General features: G+C 34.7%; 1 protein-coding gene across 1 annotated transcript in view; it reads left to right on the forward strand.

Annotated features, from left to right (window-relative positions):
• The window catches only part of ABCB5 (ATP binding cassette subfamily B member 5), a 142,530-nt gene that overhangs the window by 26,374 nt on the left and 96,707 nt on the right, over nt 1–19,449 (forward strand). Inside the window, exons 6-13 of the mRNA XM_023639344.2 lie at nt 2,409–2,559; nt 5,845–5,899; nt 13,203–13,394; nt 13,480–13,651; nt 16,303–16,427; nt 16,508–16,685; nt 18,059–18,172; nt 18,472–18,582. Coding sequence (XP_023495112.1) covers nt 2,409–2,559; nt 5,845–5,899; nt 13,203–13,394; nt 13,480–13,651; nt 16,303–16,427; nt 16,508–16,685; nt 18,059–18,172; nt 18,472–18,582 — 1,098 coding nt within the window. The remainder of the gene's footprint in view (nt 1–2,408; nt 2,560–5,844; nt 5,900–13,202; nt 13,395–13,479; nt 13,652–16,302; nt 16,428–16,507; nt 16,686–18,058; nt 18,173–18,471; nt 18,583–19,449) is intronic.

Below are 19,449 nucleotides of genomic sequence, written 5' to 3' on the forward strand. Positions count from 1 at the left end.
TAAGTAGGTAGACAAAATCAGAAAATTGCAGCTCTCGTTCAGAACGGGTTAGCAAACACTAAGTTATAACATTAAAGATAAGGGGAAGGAAAACATCAAAAATAAATATAATCTCATTATTTTAACCACAAACTCACAACACAAGAACAAATATGTTGTGACAATAATAACTTAGAAGGGGAAGAGGAAAGGAATGGAATTGGCTTAGTCTAAGGGAATAAGAGGCTATCAGAAAATGGACTACCTGATATATGAGATTTTTTTTATACAAACCTCATGGTGACCACTAAAGAAATAATTAGAACAGAGACACAAATGATAAATAAAGAGAAAATTGAGGAAATCATCATAGAGAACTACCAAACTGAATTGGTACTCCAAAATACATGGGACAAGAAACAAGGGAAATGCAGAAGAATCAGAAAATGAGTGATAAAATGACAATGTTAAACCTTCGTATATCAATAATCACTCTAAATAGAAATGTATTGAATTCTCCAATGCAAACACACAGTGGCAGGATGGATTAAAAATCAAGACCCAACAATATGCTGCCTCCTGGAAACACATCTCAGCTCTAAAGACAAACATGGGCTCCAAGTGAAGGGATGGAAGATGATACTCCAAGCTAATGGAAAACAAAAGAAAGCAAGTTTTGCCATACTTATATCAAAGTAGACTTCAAGATAAAACAGGCAATGAGAGTCAAGAGGGGCAGTACATAACAATCAAAGTGACTCTCCAAGAAGTCATAACACTTGTAAATATATATGCACCTAACACAGGAGCACCCAAGTACACAAAGCAGCTATTAAAAAACCTAAAAGGAGATATTAACAACAACACAATAACAGTATGGGACCTTAACACCCCAATTACATCAGTGGATAGATCATCCAGACAGAAAGTCAACAAGGAAATAGTGGACTTAAACAAAAAACTAGACCAAATGGACTTAATAGATATATATAGAACACTCCATCCAAAAACAGAAGAATACACGTTCTTCTCAAGTGCACATGGAACATTCTCAAGGATAGACCATATGTTTGGAAACAAGGCAAGCCTCAGTAAATTTAAGAAGATTGAAATCATATCAAGCATCTTTTCTGACCATAACGCTATGAAACTAGAAATCAACTACAAGAAAAAAGCTGGGAAAGTGACAAATATATGGAGACTAAACAACATGCTCCTGAACAACCAATGAATCATTGAAGAAATTAAAGGAGAAATAAAAAAAATCTGGAGACAAATGAAAATGAAAATACAGCATACCAACTCATATGGGATGCATTTCCAGTCATGTGTTCCTAAAACATCTCCTCCACCTATTCTAATCTATATATCAGTCTGGCTGTCAGTGTCATTAGAAATATACATGAAGCTGTGCCTGTTTTTTTAAAAGTCAAATTTTTAAAAACCTATAAAGTAGCAGAACCCGACAAACTTTATCAAGAAGATAACACACTATTCTGGAAGAAGGTGGAGGAGCAGAGATACTCTCTTATCATATGTAGTACCAAGTACAATGCTATGGCAGTTGCTTCCTAAATATTTATTAGCAACTGTGTGAATGAATGGAAAAACATTTTTTCAGTCTCCACTCATAAAATACATACCTAGTTCCTGTTGCTGTTATTCAAATCTAATTTCATTTCAATACCATTATACATTTTATCTTGACCTCTCTCAGTAAAATAAGTAACCCACATTTTTAAAATTTGTTCATAATTTGGTTTTGGAATAATGCTGTAAGGACCTGCTATAGACTAGGATGCAAAGCATTCAATATTTGGCTTTCAGGTATTTCTTTCTTATTCCAAACAGCCTTGCAAAATATTATAGACCTTTATTACAGGATAGATGTTGTCCTGGATAGAAAGAACCTGAGAAATTTAAAATAAGAATGAAAAATATGATTCATTACACTTGGTGAACTAATTTTTACTAGATGATTACTGTTCACTGCACTTAGTTGTGTTATTGCTCTGATTTTGATAAGTCTAGGGAACTGAAAGTTTGAAGATCAACTTTCTATAAGCCAAGGTATTGTTCTTAGTCTTTTGAAATATCTTCATTTATTCCAGAATCAACCAAATGGAAGGAAGTTTCTGGTTCCTGGTTCATACCCACATCTGACCTGACTTGTGTCACAGATCTACAATTTGTACTAATTTTGCTATTTTATTTTTCAATAACTTCTGCAAAGGACATTGTAAATCCTTAAAATCAGGGACTTTTTTTTTTACTTTATGTATAAATACTTATCCATGATTTTATACATTTATTTAGTCTCTTAATCAATTTGTAAAATAATGTTTACTTAATGGCAAAAACTGTAGGTTTGTTTTTGGTTGGTTATTTTTAAAGCTATCATGCTACCCTGTTTTATTTGTTTTCCTCAGTTCCGCTTTGCTGATGGACTGGACATCACACTCATGATCCTGGGATTACTGGCATCACTAATAAATGGAGCTTGTCTTCCTGTAATGTCACTGATTTTAGGAGAAATGAGTGATAACCTTATTAGTGGATGTCTAGTCAAAATCAACACAAGTGAGTACAGTATTTACTTTCTATATTACTGGGGACTCAAAAGCATTAAATAAAACAAACATAAGCTCATAATACAGATTATTCTATTCTCAAACAATATCTACATAATATGTATTTAAGTCATTTATTGTATATTGCCAAGGACTAAAGAACCAATATCTGTATTAGTCAGCAGTCTTCAAAGAAACATATCCAATAGGATACATCCACTACTATATATTACTATATATATATACACACACACACACAAAAAGAGAGATTTCTTTTAAGGAATTGTCTCAGACCATTATCGACGTTGTAAGTTCAAAATCTGCAGAGTGGGCCAGCAGGCAGGAGAACCAGGGGAGAACTGATGTTGCTGTTCAAGTCCAAAGGCTGTCTGTTCATGGCGTATAAAAATCGTATGAGGGGCCAGTCCGGTGGCATAGTGGTTAAGTTGGCATGCTCTGCTTCAGCAGCCTAGGGTTTGCGGTTGAGATCCTGGTTGCAGACCTACACACCGCTCATCAAGCCATGCTGTGGTGGCATCCCACATACAAAACAGAGGAAGATTGGCACAGATGTTAGCTCAGGGACAATCTTCCCCAAGCAAAAAGACGAAGATTGGCAACAGATGCTAGCTGAGGGCCAACCTTCATCACCAAAAAAAAAAAAAACTCACGTGAGACCCGCTATAGCTCAGCTTGTTTCTCTAGGAATTTGAATAAGTTTCTATCAGAAGTGATGATTATATAAGAATTTAATCAAAACCTTTGGCCATTCCAGGCCACTTACTTGTAACACACCTGTTAAAAAGATAAAATCAAGAGGGACTACTTAGAGTTTCATAGTATATAGACATGCATGGCACTGTGGAACATAATGCAGCAAGGAAGCAGAACAGAGCATGGAGGACATTGTAGTACTAGAGGCAAATACCCTGAATAAAGATAAGAAGGGACTCTAGCAATCAGGTGTGGGAAAAGAGTGTTTTCATATATCTCATAGTTATAGGCGTCCCTTGTGTATCGTTGCTTTTGTATCATCCTATTTCAGAATCATGTCCTTTGAGGTGACGTTCCTTAGATGTAAATTCCAGCAATTCTCCTGTGCACTAACACGATATCCACAATCTTTTTTATCTGGTAGATACTGTAAATATTAGTAATTCCATGATTTTACAAGTTTTTCTACAAATTACGTAGCAGGAAGTGTCCTTATAGCTGTTCATTATAACTGGGGCAAATGTCTCATTAAAACCTGGGCTGTCCTTTAGACACTAGCCTAGCTTTGTACAGTGTGCCTCCCTCTGTGCCCTATTTCACTTTAAATACTAATTTATACCCTCTTATTTTCTATCCAAAGGCTAATCTTTCTAATGTCCCAGTCTTATTTAAGTGAAATACATCCATTGCTTCCATCTCTATGTTCTTCCATGTGATCATCTCCTATCTACACAGTTATTAATTTTTTGATATTTTAATGAAGCTAAACTAAAGATATCATTCTGTTTGTTGAACAAATGGAACCACCAATTCACTGAGCAAATATTTATTGATTGCCCATTATGTCTGTCTCCGAATGAGTAAGGGAAGGAAGGATGGAAAAAAAGCAAGGAAGGGGGAAGGAGAGGAAGGTAGACCTAGCAACCTAAAGCAGTTGGCTTGAGAGTACTCTTTGTTAGATCTCCTCTAGAATTGATTGCCTTACCAGCTTTGGATAAGATGGGCACCACATATCTGACTGATATTGCTGTGAATTTTAATTTTTGTTCTTGTTTAAGGCTTCTTCAGGTTTCTGGAGTTTCACTGAGTGTTTTTTCAAATGTAGTTGAACATATAAAGAAGTTTGATAAAGATTTAGATAAATACATGGGTATTACTGGTGTATTATAACATATTATTAAAGAGAAGTGGAGATATTAAGGAGTCTGTCAACCTTCTAGCTTTGATTTTCTGAAGGATAATAGAGGAGGATATTTGCTCCTACAAATGAAAATATAAATATAATAGCTATCATTGATCAGGGGCCCATTTTTGTGCCAGCACTGAACTTTTGCACATGCTACCTCTCTTAATATTTCCAAAATGAAATTATGCCATTTTTGTCTCATTCTAGGTACCTTTTTCAGGGTACATTTTTTTTTTTTTGAGGAAGATTAGGCCTGAGCTAACATCTGCTGTCAAGCTTCCTTTTTTTTTTTTTTTGCTGAGAAAGACTGGCCCTGAGCTAACATCCATGCCCATCTTCCTCCACTGTTATATGTGGGACGCCTGCCACAGCATGGCTTGCCAAGCAGTGCCATGTCCACACCCGGGATTCGAACTGGCGAACCCCAGGCCGCCAAAGCAGAACATGTGAACTTAACTGCTGTGCCATCGGGCTGGCCCCCTAGGTACCTTTTTTAGAAACTATATTTATTGTCTTTATTAGCTCAGTTAAATCTCATTAAAACTTTCTACTAGGTTTTAATACTTCTACCTTGTCAATTCTGATATTTGGAATAAGCTGCTTTAAATTTTTTTCCTACCATAAATCCATAAATGGAATAAAGGAAAAATGAATAAATAAATAAAGATCATAGACATTATCATATGTGATGATGTTGTGGTTACGTAAGAGATGAAGAGCATGATGTCTGCAATTCATTCTAAATGTTTATTATAGAGGTTTAAGAAAGAAAAACTGTGATAGTGGATGTTGACCACTGTTTTGTGCTGTTGATGAAATCATGAAATTGGTATGATGTGTTTTTTACTAGAAGATATATAGAAAGGTTTGCGTAGAAAACTTGTAACCCAAGGATTATTTTAAAAACTGATGTATGATGTTGCTATCTTTGTTATACCCAACATGTTTCAATGAGCTTCATTTAAATTTTTCCCATGACTACTACTTCTAGAACTTTCACGTGTTGTTTTTCTTGGAGTTTCTAAATTATTCCCTGGGGTATCTCAAACTGAATTCTAAATACATAATCTCAGCAGGAAAGGAGAATTCTTTTACTATTACTTACACATCTGTTGCCTGAAATCAGAGATGTTCTAAAGAATTCTTTTTGGATACGAGCTCCATTGTCAATATTTCCTTATAATTTTTCATTTCGTGTGAGTGCTTCTTGAGGCCAAAGATATTATTTAAAGTTTTAGGTTAAAGAATAGGAAATAAGATGATCATTAACCAGTCTGTAGGCACTAAGTTTATTTTCTTGAGAATGCACTATATTTGATGTGGAGAGCTATGTATAAAAAACATTGTGGCCAAATATAAATTAATTTCCTTCATAATTTGAAAATTATTTTACAGCAAATTATCAGAACTGTACTCAGTCTCAAGAGAAGGTGAATGAAGATATAATTGTGTAAGTCCAAATATAGTGTTAACTTTGTGTTTGTTGCATGCTGCTTATTCAATACTTATAAGGAACAATACCTGAAAAGTTTGTCTGATCATTAATATTACATATAAGTGGCTAAAGCAAACATGTCCTCTTTTTTCATTAGGTATATGAAATATAATTATCACAATTTTTCTTCTATTTGAAAGGTATATAAATTCAAATACTTTAATACTTTGAGTTGTGTTTGACAAAATTGTCGTCAATGGGACAGTTGTTTTCAAATTTGCATTTTTATACCGATTTTTCTTCCTAGAACTGAAGTTATATATCCTATAGGTTAAATGACTTGTTTTTTCTTCTTTCAAATCCTATTTATTACAATACTTACAGAAAAATGCACTTCTATAAACTTTAAAAACCAAAAAGATGTGTGCAACACATAGTAAAAATAATAATAAAATAAAATAAATAAAAATAGTAAAGTTTTATTCAGACTAATTTTGGAGACTAATTATTCAGACTGTTATAGTAAAGTTGTATTCAGACTAACAATTGTAGTCTGAAATAAATAATTTATAGAAACATTCTGTTTTTGTAGTTTTGTGTATTAAACAGTAGCTTTCCTTCGTTACATGCGTTGAGTTTCTTAGAGAGATGCTACCTTACTGAATATATTCACTGGATTTCAGTAATATCTCACTAAAACTATCAGAGTCTTATCAGAGCTAAGTGATCCCTTATTCTTTGCCCCAAAAAGTGAAGCCTCCATGTTGCGTAACCCCAAGGGATGCCTATCACATTGCAGAGACACCCTCTGGCCATAATTCTTGACCTGCACTGTCCAATACGTTAGGCACATACACATGTAGCTGTTTAAATTTCCATTAATTAAAATTAAATAAAATTTAAAATTCTATTCCTCATTCTCAGTCGTATGCCAAGTACTCAGGAGTTACATACGGCTGGCTGCCGTATTGTGTAGCTTCTTCCTCATAGAACGTTCTATTGAACAGTGCTGTTCTGGACTACAATGTGAGTGGTGTCTCCTCGAGTTGTGCTGTGCTGCAGCCTCAACTTTCTTTGAGGGAACATTTTTTTTTAGCACTTTTTACATAAAACTTTTTATATTGGGTCTTTTGAAAATTCCTGATTAGGATCTAGATTTCTGCTTTCTACTTAATTCTAGTCTTACAGTATTAAAGCAGGGTTCTGATGTGCAGTAATGAAGTATGAGTTTCTTACAAAAAAAGTTTGGAACTTTTAAAAATAGGAGAGGAGGATCTATTTAAAAAACAGATAAAAGGGAGAATAAGATGAAAAGATATGTTTGTGTACAGTTATTAAACGGCTACTAAATTTATAAAGAAACATTCTTACCATTTATAATGTAGTATTTGTTATGCTATTGTATCTCAAACTAGTTTTCTGTTTTGGAAATATTTGAGATACTTGATAAAAAAAGGTTCCATAATCAAATTGACTTAGAAACACTGTATATGACAGCCTTCTCTCAGATACATGCAGGACAGATAAGCATAATAAAAGCTCCATTTAATCCAACTTTTCCAAACCTATTTGACTATAGAACCAATTTCTTCCCCTAACACCTAGTAACATCCTGCTGAACTAATATTTTGGTGAACAGGTTTCGGGGAAACATTGCTATATATAACAACTTTTTTGGTGAGTATAAGATAATACCTCTTTCATCTATAATCAGGAACTGAAGAATTTTATTCTAAATTATTTTCCAAAGACAATGACTCATAGTTTTATATAATTTTAATGTTGTCTATGCCTGTGTCGTGTTTGTCAGACAATTATTCTGAAAATAATTGAATCTTTTCTTGTTGAATCCAGATCATAATCATATATAGTTTCAATATTATTGCTGATGAATATGGTGCCTCCTCTTTTGCTGTCAGGAATTAATTAATTAATTCTATATGAACTTCTAAGCAACTGGTTCCATCCTTTTTGATACTTTTGATATATCTACTATAATCTACTTGAAGATGAAGGGACAAACTAGATGACCAAGTCAGTGTTAGATTAAGTTCAACTGTGCTTAATGTAAAATCCATCATAATAGTGGCTTAACCATGATAGAAATTAATTTCTCTCACATATAAAAATCTGAAAATAGGCAGTCTAAGGATGAAATGTAGCTCAAAAGTCATCAGGAACTCATTCTACTTCTGACTTTCTACAAGTCGTATGACCACATGCATTTTAGCTGAGCATGGAACACTCCAAATAAAATGGAGGTTCTCTTATTTAGGAAGAAGATAAAAATCAGATATTAGATGATACATTAGACAGTTGGCAGTTTCTGTTGCATCAAGTTGTAGCCTAAAGTAATTCCCAAATTGTGTACAGTGGAATTGGCAAATTTTAATAGGTGATACATTTAAAAGGACAGGGGTGTTCATGGTCAATTAGTCTGAGACATCCTGGGTTGAGCAAAATTAAACTATTCTTTGCTTTCAAATCTTTTAATATGTTCCTATGTATTATCAGTTTCCAGAGGAGGGGGCAGTGGGAAGGCGCTAGGTATGCAGTGTTTCCCAAACTTACTTGAGGAACCTTTTTCTCAGAAATATTGCCACAGTGATTCAGATCATAAGCTCAGGATCCAGATCATGGGTTCAGGATTCAGATTGTGGTCTCTGCCACTTTCTAACTATGGAGGCTATTGGGCAACTTCGGTAAACCTCAGTTTCTTCATCTGTAAAATGGGTTATTAATACTTCCTGAAGATTTAATGATACTCAGATACATAAAGGACCCACATACAAAGTAGAGGAAGATGGGCACGGATGTTAGCTCAGGGCCCGTCTTCCTCAGCAAAAAGAGGAGGATGGCAGCAGATGTTAGCTCAGGGCTAATCTTCCTCAAAAAAAAAAAATTTATTTTAATTACTCTTTCTGATTAAATACTTAATATTCTCATTATAGAAAATGTGAAAGGATAAAAGTGCACAAAGAAAATTAAATCACTTATAACCCTACTGCTAGTAAATAATAAATGTTAATTTTGGTTTATATTATTATAGACTTTTACATATATAAGTATACATATATAACTTTAATATAATTGAGGTTAATACTGTTTATATGATTTTAACAGATTTATTGAGGCATAATTACTTATTATAAAACCAGTTTTAAGTGTGCAATTCAATGATTTTAATAAATTTACTGAGTTGTGCAACCACCACCACAATCCATTTTTAGAACGCTTCCATCACTGTGCAAGTTTCCCTCCTTTGCATTCCCACTCCCAGCCCCAGGCAACTACTTATCTGCAATCACTAAAAATTAGCATTTTCTGGACTTTGCATATGCATAGAAACATATATAGGGTTTTGCACCTGACTTATTTTATTTAGCATAATGTTTTTGAGGTTCACCCATGTTGTAGCATGTATCAGAAGCTCATTCCTTATTATTGCTTAGTAGTAATCCATTCCAGGGATGTGTCACATTTTGTTTATCTATTCACTCATTGACGGACATTGATCCTTCCTGTTTTTTTGCTATTTGAAAATAATGCTTCTATAAACATTGATACATAAACCTTTGCGTAGACATATGTTTTTATTTTTCTTGGGTAGATAACAAGGAGTGGAATTGCTGGGTCATATGTTAAGATTATGCTTATCTTTTAAGAAACTGTCAAACTGTTTTCCAAAATGGCTACATCTTTTTATCTTCCCTCCAATAATGTATAAAAGTTCTAGTTTTTCCACATCCTTGCCAACAGTTGTTATTGTCTGTCTTTTTGATTATAGCCATTGTAGTAAGGGTGAAGTGGCATCATATTGTGGCTTTAATTTGCTTATCCCTAGTGATTAATAATGAGCATTTTTTCATGTACTTTTTAGGCATTCATATATTTTCTTTAGTAAAGTGTATATTCAATATTTTGCCTATTTTTTAATTTAATTTTTTGCTAATTGTCTTCATATTATTGAATTGTGAAAGTTCTTTATGGATTCTAGATACAAGTTCTATATCAGATATATGGTTGGCAAATATTTTCTCCTCGTCTAAGGCTAGTCTTTACATTTTCTTAAAAGTTTCTTTTGAACCACAAAGGTTTTAAATTTTGATGAGACACAGTTTGTTTTTCTTTTATGGCTTGCCCTTCTGGATTTAAGAATTATTTGCCTAACCCAAGATCATGAAGATTTTCTCCAACATTTTCTTCTACAAGTTTCAACCTTTTAGCTCTTACACTTAGGTCTATGATCCATTTTGAGTTTACTTTTGTGACTGTTTTGAGGTAAAGGTCTAATTTCTTTTTTGCATGTGGCTATCCATTTGTCCCAGTACTATTTCTTGAAAAAACTGTCCTTTCTCCATTGAATTACATCGAGACTTTTGCTAAAAGTCAACTGTCCATAGATGTAACGGTTAGTTTCTGTTCTTTCAGTTCTCTTGCATTGATTGATATGTATGTTATTATGCTAGTATCACATTGTCTTGATTACTATAGTCTTAGAGTGAAAATAAATAAAAGTAAAATCAAGAAATGTTAAGTCCTCCAACTTTGTTCTTCTTTTTAAAAATTATTTTGAGTTCTTCTCAATTTCTGTATAAATTTTAAGATCAACTTGTCAAATTCTGGAAAATAGCCTGCTAGGATTTTTGACAGGGATTGCATTGAATCTGTAGATCAATTTGTCATCTTCACAACATGGATTGTCTCTCTACTTATTTAGATCTTCTTTAACTTCTCCCAATAATGTTTTGTAGTTTTCAGTGTATAAGGCTTGCATTGTTCTTTTCATTTGATTTTATAACCCATTTCCCTCTCACAATATTGCAAACATTTTTCCCACAACAATAAAGTTCAGTAAGATGATTTTTATTAAAACTATAATGTTCTATGCTGTCCTTGAACAGTCCTTCTTATTAGGAAACAGTCAATTCTCATTATTTGAAATTCTTTTCTTCTATTAAAGTCATCATGAACACTGAATTAGTGAATACTGAACCATTGCTCCTAAGGTAAATACAGGGTTAGATTCCTGTGAGCCTCTGGTCACAACATTTTCATCAGTCAGTCAACACATAACCTCATTTTATGTGTATTTCTGTTTAAAGTTACCTTATTTAATATATATTGTTGATTCGTTAACACTGAACTCATGGTCAACAGCACTATGACTCATGCCTGAGTGATGCTTATCTAACACATATTTTCTCCATAGGGTACATCACAGATTCTTGCGTGGAGGAACACTAGACAGCACTAGCATGGTGCTTGGGAGCCATTTTAAACAGTGAAATCATCAACAAAAAGCACAAAAATGAGAGAAATTTAGTACTACATAGACCACAGAAATGACTTGTTTATAGTGTGATTGCTGACACAAGAAGGCAGAATGTTGCTTTGTTTCAACTTGAGCTGGGAATGTCTGTGTTGGGTAACTCAGATTTTTTGCCACTCTGCACATGTTCATGAATAACAATGAAAACATCCTGAGTATTGATTTTGGGGTTACAAATAAATGTTATCAAGCAGGCAGATTTGCTGACACAGAATCTGGGAATAATGAGGATTGACTGCATGTTCCTCTGTGTTTTCCTTGGTATACTTCACTTTCCTGGCTTTCCAGCTACCTTGTTGGCCACTCTTCAGCTTTCCTTGCAGGCTCTTTCTCTTCATCCCTAACTCCACCCATGTTTGGAGAGTCCCTGAGCTCAGTCCTTCTCCTTTTCTCTTCTTTATCTACACTTCATTCTGTCTCTGCATGGGTGGTCTCAGCCAGTCCTTTGTTTTAACTACCACCTATAAGCTGACGACTTTCTAATTTACATTATGTTTAATAGGCATGCAAACTTATCATATCTAAATCAGAATACTTGATATCTCCTGCACATCTGTTCCTCTCCTAATCTCCCACCTCTGTAGATGGCACCCCATTCATCCTGTTGCTCAAGTCAAAATCTAAGAAGTTGTCCTTAATTTCTCCTCTACCTGCATTCCTCACATCCAGTACATTGGCAGCTTTAGTTTGTTGTATTTCCAAAATATATCTAGAATCTGTCCACTTCTTTGCCCATTGGCTGCCACCATCCTCATCCAAGCCTCCATCCTTTTCACCTTGGCCGTTGCAATAGCCTCCTAACTAAACTGCCTGCTTCCATTGTGGTCACCTCCATCCATTCTACATAGAGGAGCCAGAGTGACCTTTTAAAAAGTTGGACAAATAAGATCATCCCATGCTTAAATCCTCCAGTAGTCTTCTGTTTCTCTTGGAATAAAACCTGTACAATGCACCGTGGCTAAAAGCCCTGCGTATGCCAATTTCTGCAGTCTAATTGTTTCATACCACTTTGGACTTCTTTTGTTCCTGGAATATGCTAAGTTTTTTCCTGACTCAGACATTATTAGTTCTTCTTCTCTTTCTAGAATGCTCTTCTTCTTGCTCTTTTTATAGCTGGCTCCATTTTGTCTTTTGGATCCCAGCAATAATGTCACTTCCTTAAAGAAAATTTCCTATTCACTCTATCTGCACTAGCTTTCCCAAACCAGCTTTATCCATTAGTTATTCTGTGACCTATCTCCCTATTTACTTCCTTCATAAATGACCTGAAATTCTTTTTCTTTGTGTATTGTCTCCTCCCACCAGAATATAAACTCTTCTTGAGTAGGGACCTGTTATCTTGCTCATGACTGTATCTCTAGAACCTCACACATAGTGGGCACCCAGCATACGTTAGTTAATTGACTACATTTCTGATCTGTTCTACTGTTAGATATTTAGATTGTTTTCAGCTTTGCTGTGTTGTTACTAATGTTACAATGACCATGCATCTATATTAATCTTTGTACATATTTCCTTAGGGTAAATTCCTTAAGTTGAATTTGGGTATAAATGGTTTATACATTGGTATTTATATATTTAGTAATGGTAGATATATATATTTTAAAGCATTTTATGCAATGCTTTTTAATACTATCATTTCTTTTCCCTCCTGTTCCACATACAGCTATCTTAATTACTTCAATGTAACTTTTTCAAATGAAAGTATTAAAAAGTGCTGAAACAATATATAAATAGGAAATTTGTTTTAAAAAGCTAATTTCTGCTAATAATGTGAGAGAGACATACTCTAGGTGTCTTACTAGGAAAACCTAGATTCTTACATTCAATGTACTTCACTTTTTCTCATGGAGGTTTATTTTTAGTTATTTTAAGGTTGTAGCACAAATTCTCTTAATCACATGTTATGATAGATTTCATTTTTTTAGTAACAAGGGAGAAATTTGTGCCTCAGTCTCACTAACATTTCCAATAATCTTTTTTCAGGTTGACCCTGTATTATGTTGGAATAGGAGTTATTGCCTTGGTTTTTGGCTACATGCAGATTTCCTTTTGGGTTATGACTGCAGCACGACAAACCAACAGAATTCGAAAACAGTTTTTTCATTCAATTTTGGCACAGGACATCAGCTGGTTTGACAGCTCTGACATCGGTGAACTTAATACTCGCATGACTGAGTAAGAGGATGGATGTGCAGTATGTCAACTTTGTTCTTATATATGAAGTATAAATGACTTAACTGCATTTATTTACTTGTTTCAGTGACATCAACAAAATCAATGAGGGTATTGGAGACAAGATTGCCCTGTTGTTTCAAAACATTTCTACTTTTTCTATTGGCCTGGTGATTGGTTTGGTGAAGGGCTGGAAACTCACCCTGGTGACTCTATCTACCTCTCCTCTTATAATTGCTTCAGCAGCAATGTTTTCTAAGGTAGGCAAATGGCTAATGCAGTGCTGACTGGAAGCAGGAGTGTGAACCAGATGTTTGACTAGGTTTCTCAAAAAAGACATTTCTTTTTATTTTCTATGTCTCAAAATAGAAAGGAATATTATACACCACAAATACTTTTGATTTTGTTCACAATTAATCATCTTTCTATCTTCAAGTTGTTTGGCTAAAATGAAGCTTGGCTTTAATATCTTACTAACGTTAAAAAACATTCCTCTTCATTTAGTAACCTAATACAGCTTCCGGTAATAGCATGGATAAATTATTATGCCATTATACACTGGATACTGGGAGAGCCTTGTGTGTTCTAAATTCCCAGATAAATATGTTGCAATTCATTTCAGTAGAATAGAACAAGAAAGTCCTTAAACAGTAAACACTTAAACACTTGTTTTATTTTAGCCATTTCAAGTTTGTATTTTTTATAAGGCTCTGAATTACATTCAGAATGGTCTATTTTTATGTACTGTGTAAATCTATTTCAGTTTTTTAAACAAATGATGTATTTGCATTCTAATATATTTTTAGCTCTGTTATACTGTGAGTATACCAAAAGATATTAATCTATTTACAGCCTGGTTTTGAAACCAATGCTGTTTGTGAAGTCCAAAAACAACCAATATATCCCTAATATCTCTCTCCAAATCAAGTCTTTGGTAATCCTACCAATGTGTATACCCATCTCCTAGATTGGAGGCACAATGTATTCAAGCTAATTGTTCTTTATGGAAATCAAAGCCATAAAATTCACTGGGTTTATTTGCTGGCAATATACAAATTCAACCAGTAAGAATTTTCAGCAATAAAAATATTCTATGGTTGAGCAATTCCATAAAAATAGGCTTGGATATTTAGACAACAAATCTTTATTTAGTGTGACTTCTAGTGTTAACCTTGTAACCTTTATCAAAATCTTCATCCCCAGCTTATTTGAAATGAGGACCTCTCTGTAGGAAGATTACCCACAGTATGTTACTAAGATCAGGGCCTTAAACTCAACTGCCCAGGGAAGTGAAGTGGAAAAGGAGCTTAAAGGCAACAGCAGTGAGGAATCTAAGTTATGCTGTTGTATTAACTGATTGTGAATAGAAAGCAAGTAAAGGTCAAAGTTATCCAAATAACTAAAAAGTCCAGGGTGGATGGTTTCTAGCTTCCTTCAATTCAGTTTAATTTGGCAAACATTTATTAAGTACTCACTGTGTACAAGGCTTTTTGCTGGGTGCTGCTTCCCCTCCAGTAACATATTACAGAAATAATTATCTTTATTAAGTGAATTCAGAAAATAATGAGTATTAGTCAGTTTATGCTACCTACATACTTTACCAATCATCTGAGCATGTCTTATGTGAAAACAACTCCAATTATGTGGAATGTATTTTGAAAGTAAATAAGTTTTTTATGTGAGTAGGCAGCAGTTAAAGACTCACAACTCTCAGGACAATTTCCCTGCTCCTTTTCATTGAACTGTTGTGCTAATTACTAAATTAAATCCTTTGCTAATTAAGGGAGTAGTGAGTGGGATATATAATGGAGAAAAAGGTACATTCTGATTAAAAAGTTTTGAGAAATCAGGTAAACTTACCTAATATCACCAAGAGTGTTATTCTCCTCTCTGTCTCTCTCTCTGAAATCTCATCTCTTAGTGTGGAGACACAGCTTTTACTAGGCAGGCTGCATTGTGCAGTAATAGCTTCAGGGGTCACACCCCAGACATATGCAGGATCATTGTCCTCTTCCTGCCACAGTCCCCTGACCCATACCCTCTGGAAACCTTGCTTTTTACATAATAACAAATCAAATCAAGGCAAGTAAGGCTCACTAGTTTCCAGAGTACACCTAAAAAGAGCTATGTCCTTAATATCTGTCTCCAAATGAAGTCTTTCCCAATTGTATTAATATAGATACTCATCTTCTAAGTTTTTAAAAACACAGAAAACAGTGAAGCTCTACTTTTTGTTGTTAGTGCCATCGAGTCAGTTTCGACTTCTAGCGACCCTGTGTACAGTGGAGCAGAACCCATTCTGGTCTTTTTGCACCATCCTCTCATTTTTGGGTGCTCTATCAGAATAGCACCCAGATGCTCCACTACTATTCATAAGATTTTCATGACCAACTTTTTTGGAATGGGGTGGCCAGGTCCTTCTTCCTAGTCTGTCTAGTCTGGGAGTTTCACTGAAACCTGTCCACCATGGGTGACACTGCTGGTGTTTGAAATACTGGTAGCATAGCTTGCAGCATGACAGCAACATGCAGCTGCCACATATGACAACTGACAAATGGTAGTGTGGTTCTGTGACTGGGAAATGAACCCTGGGCCTTGGCAGTAAGAACACCAAACGTTAGCCACTAGACCACCAGGGCTGACTGAAGCTCTACAAGTAGAAGGAAAAATAGAGATTTTGATTCTAGGTTACTTTAAGCTAAGCTCTTTCACTGCTGTGAGACTTTAAACAGGCAATATCTGTGGCCATTGGTTTCCTCATCTGCAAACTAACAAGATTAGATTAAGTGATATTAAGTACCTTTTCGATAATAAAATTCTGTTATTATAGATTCTTCCTGAATTAAATTCTTTGCACATTGTTACTACCCCAGAGTCTTCTTTGGTTAACTGTGGTTGTGGTTTATTACAGATAGTCATCTCATTAACCAGTAAGGAATTAAACGCCTATTCCAAAGCTGGGGCTGTAGCGGAAGAAGTCTTGTCATCAATCCGAACTGTCATAGCCTTTGGGGCCCAGGAGAAAGAGATTCAAAGGTCTGTCCATTTAATTCTGACAATATATGCTTGGTTTTATTTTCCCCCAAGGTTATTACATTGTGTTTTGTCTTTTTAAGGTATACACAGAATCTAAAAGATGCAAAGGATGTTGGCATAAAAAAGGCAATAGCTTCAAAACTCTCCCTTGGTGCTGTGTACTTCTTTATGAATGGAACCTATGGACTTGCTTTTTGGTATGGAACCTCCTTGATTCTTAGTGGAGAAGCTGGTTATACCATTGGAACTGTTCTTGCTGTAAGTCTTATTTTGAGAACAAAGGTAACTGGCCTAGATAATCTTTTCCTACCTAGAGTTTAGTAAAAGTTTCTCTTTGAATGACAATGAATATTTTAAGATGAATGGCTTTAATGAATAAATATTTCTTTCCTTCAAATGAGTTATACACACCTTTAAATTATAGTTATGAGTTGACAGGATTTACTCATCCAGTACATTTTAGTGTCTTCTCAAAACACTATGCTTTTAGCAGAATCATAATTGAATTCTGCACTGAGAGACAGAGTTTTCTTAATCTAGCAGTCAAAAAGATCAGTCTCTAGTGAGACTTTTTCCTTTCAATCTTGCTGAGATAAGATGGCACTCTACATTTACTTGCTAAATGTCTTCCTCTGGAAATACTCTGTAGATTGGATTCTCCTGCCCTTCCTCTGTCCTTTTACCATATAGTAATGTTAAAAGCAGACTATAAACAGTTCTGTCCAACAGCACAATTTAGAGTTTTTCAAACTCTTAGGGTTTATGCATTAAATTATAATTTATTCAGTCCTCCTCCCAAATTTCAGTAATAAACAGATCAGTCCAGGATTAAGAACCATTTGTCTTGCTGAACTGAATTGATCTGGTCTATATACTTCAATTCTCATTTGGCCTTCCCATTCTATGTAGATTTTTTTTCTTTCAACTAAAGTCATCTTTTGAATTTGAGACTTCCCTAGTTAAGCCATTAAGCTATTCATTTATTTCATATTAATAAAATGAGTTTATTATATTTCATATAAATGAACTCTGAGGAATTTTTGGCTCATCCTTGCTCCTCAGTTTATGTGTGACTGTGGGCAAATGACTTGCTAAGCCTTAGCTTCCTTATCTGTAATATAGGAAAAATAGCGCCTAGCTTGTGAGATTCTTTCCCTATTTGACTTTTTACAGAGATGGGTCTGTCAGAAAATGGACAATAGTCCAATAATGCAAGAATTCAGAAAAGTTTGGGCAGAAATAGTACAATGTCTTTAAGATAGTAGAATCTATCACATCCCTCTTTTTAAAAATCAAGAGGTTAACCAGCTAGGAGGAGAGTGCAACTCACCTCCTCACCTAACCAAGTTTATGTATGGCCAGCACTCTTCAGTGAGCAGATTTTTCTGCTCAGACCTCCCAGCAGGTGATAATGACAAGACTATGGGATAATCACAAGTTGTTCCACATTAGAAAAAGGACAAGTACACTTGGATTAACTGATGTTTCCTTTATATTTGGTAGCATCTTACAGTCTTTCCTACCGAATTTCTCCAATATCTCTCTGTGATTCTCAGCCAAGTATACACTTCATTCTGTTATCCCTCTTATATAACAGAGGAAGGATAAATATTATTTTTTTGTTCCTGTAGGTTTTCTTTAGTGTAATCCATAGTAGTTATTGCATTGGAGCAGCAGCCCCTAACTTTGAAAACTTCATGATAGCCCGAGGAGCTGCCTTTAATATTTTCCAGGTTATTGATAAGGTAAGACTTCTAATTGCTTTGGAAGATAACCACTATTACTGCAAGAGGGAAACCAGAAAACGGGTACCCACATTTCACTAAAAGAAAAAGGACAAAATCCATGTTGGCCAATTGGTTATGGAAAGAGATTGTTTTAACTTTTCTGTAAGGAGATTGTATTTTATTGAAACCTTCATGTCTAACTCAATGCACTTCTGAAAGCACTGTAAAAGGAAACCATCTTAAAAACTATTTTTAGGATATAGAGAGTGTCAGCTTAATCCCTTGGAGATGTATAATGTTCTCTTTGTTTTTCTAAGAAACCTGCTATAGATAACTTTTCAACAACAGGATTTAAACCTGAATGTATAGAAGGAACTGTGGAATTTAAAAATGTTTCTTTCAGTTATCCATCAAGACCATCTATCAAGGTAGGTTAAATTTAATTATAGAATTGTAAGGTTCTCTGTTATTATCTTCTACTGGCTAAAATCTCCTCTTATGAGATTATTTAGGGTCATTTTGACCAAGATTTGGCTACTTTACTTAGAGACTTTAGGAAAGAGAGAGAAGGGGAGGGAGGGAGGAAGAAAGGAGAAAAGGAAGGAAGGTTCAGTAATGGACAAATGACTAGAAGAACTAGTTACATTTTGCAGCCTTGTTTCTGTAGTCTGCTGACTAAAACATTTTCAACTCCCTAGAATGCCTCCACTCTGATTTTGGAAGCACACCAAAATGTTTTGGATTGATGGTGCCACCTATTGGTGATCCCTGGATGTTATCCCACTCAACAGATAACTCATTTTAACCTCCTAGTTTCTAACCTGAGGGTATTATGCATATGTTGTCCCTTTCCCTTCTCCCTTCCCTAGGGCTTTAACTGCACCAGCATTTGTGTCTCAGGTACTTTCTCAGTTTTACAGTTTTACACTCATGCACACATAGTCCTCCCTTTATCATTCACCCTTTGACAAGATCTTGTGAAAATGTGTCTGTTGTCTTCCTCTTTTCATTTTATTAGTGTATTTACTCAAAAAAGTAGTTACTGTTAAAGATTAACTACAAATAAAATAGCTGTTTCGTAGAAAAAGGAGGACATGACTTTAAGTGAAATAGATAAAACTACTAATGCCATCAACCTTTTAAAGTATGCAAATATCCCCTGTAGAATTCGCATCAAAAAAAAAAAGATTTACCTTCTCCTACTTCCTTATTTTTCTTTGATTGAATTTCTCTTTTCAAAGCTCTTTTTTTAAAAAAAAATTTTGTTACCTAATTACCGTTATTGGAATTGTGTT

This window comes from Equus caballus, chromosome 4 (genome assembly GCF_041296265.1).
Source record: "Equus caballus isolate H_3958 breed thoroughbred chromosome 4, TB-T2T, whole genome shotgun sequence".
In the NCBI taxonomy this organism is placed as follows: Eukaryota; Metazoa; Chordata; class Mammalia; order Perissodactyla; family Equidae; genus Equus; species Equus caballus.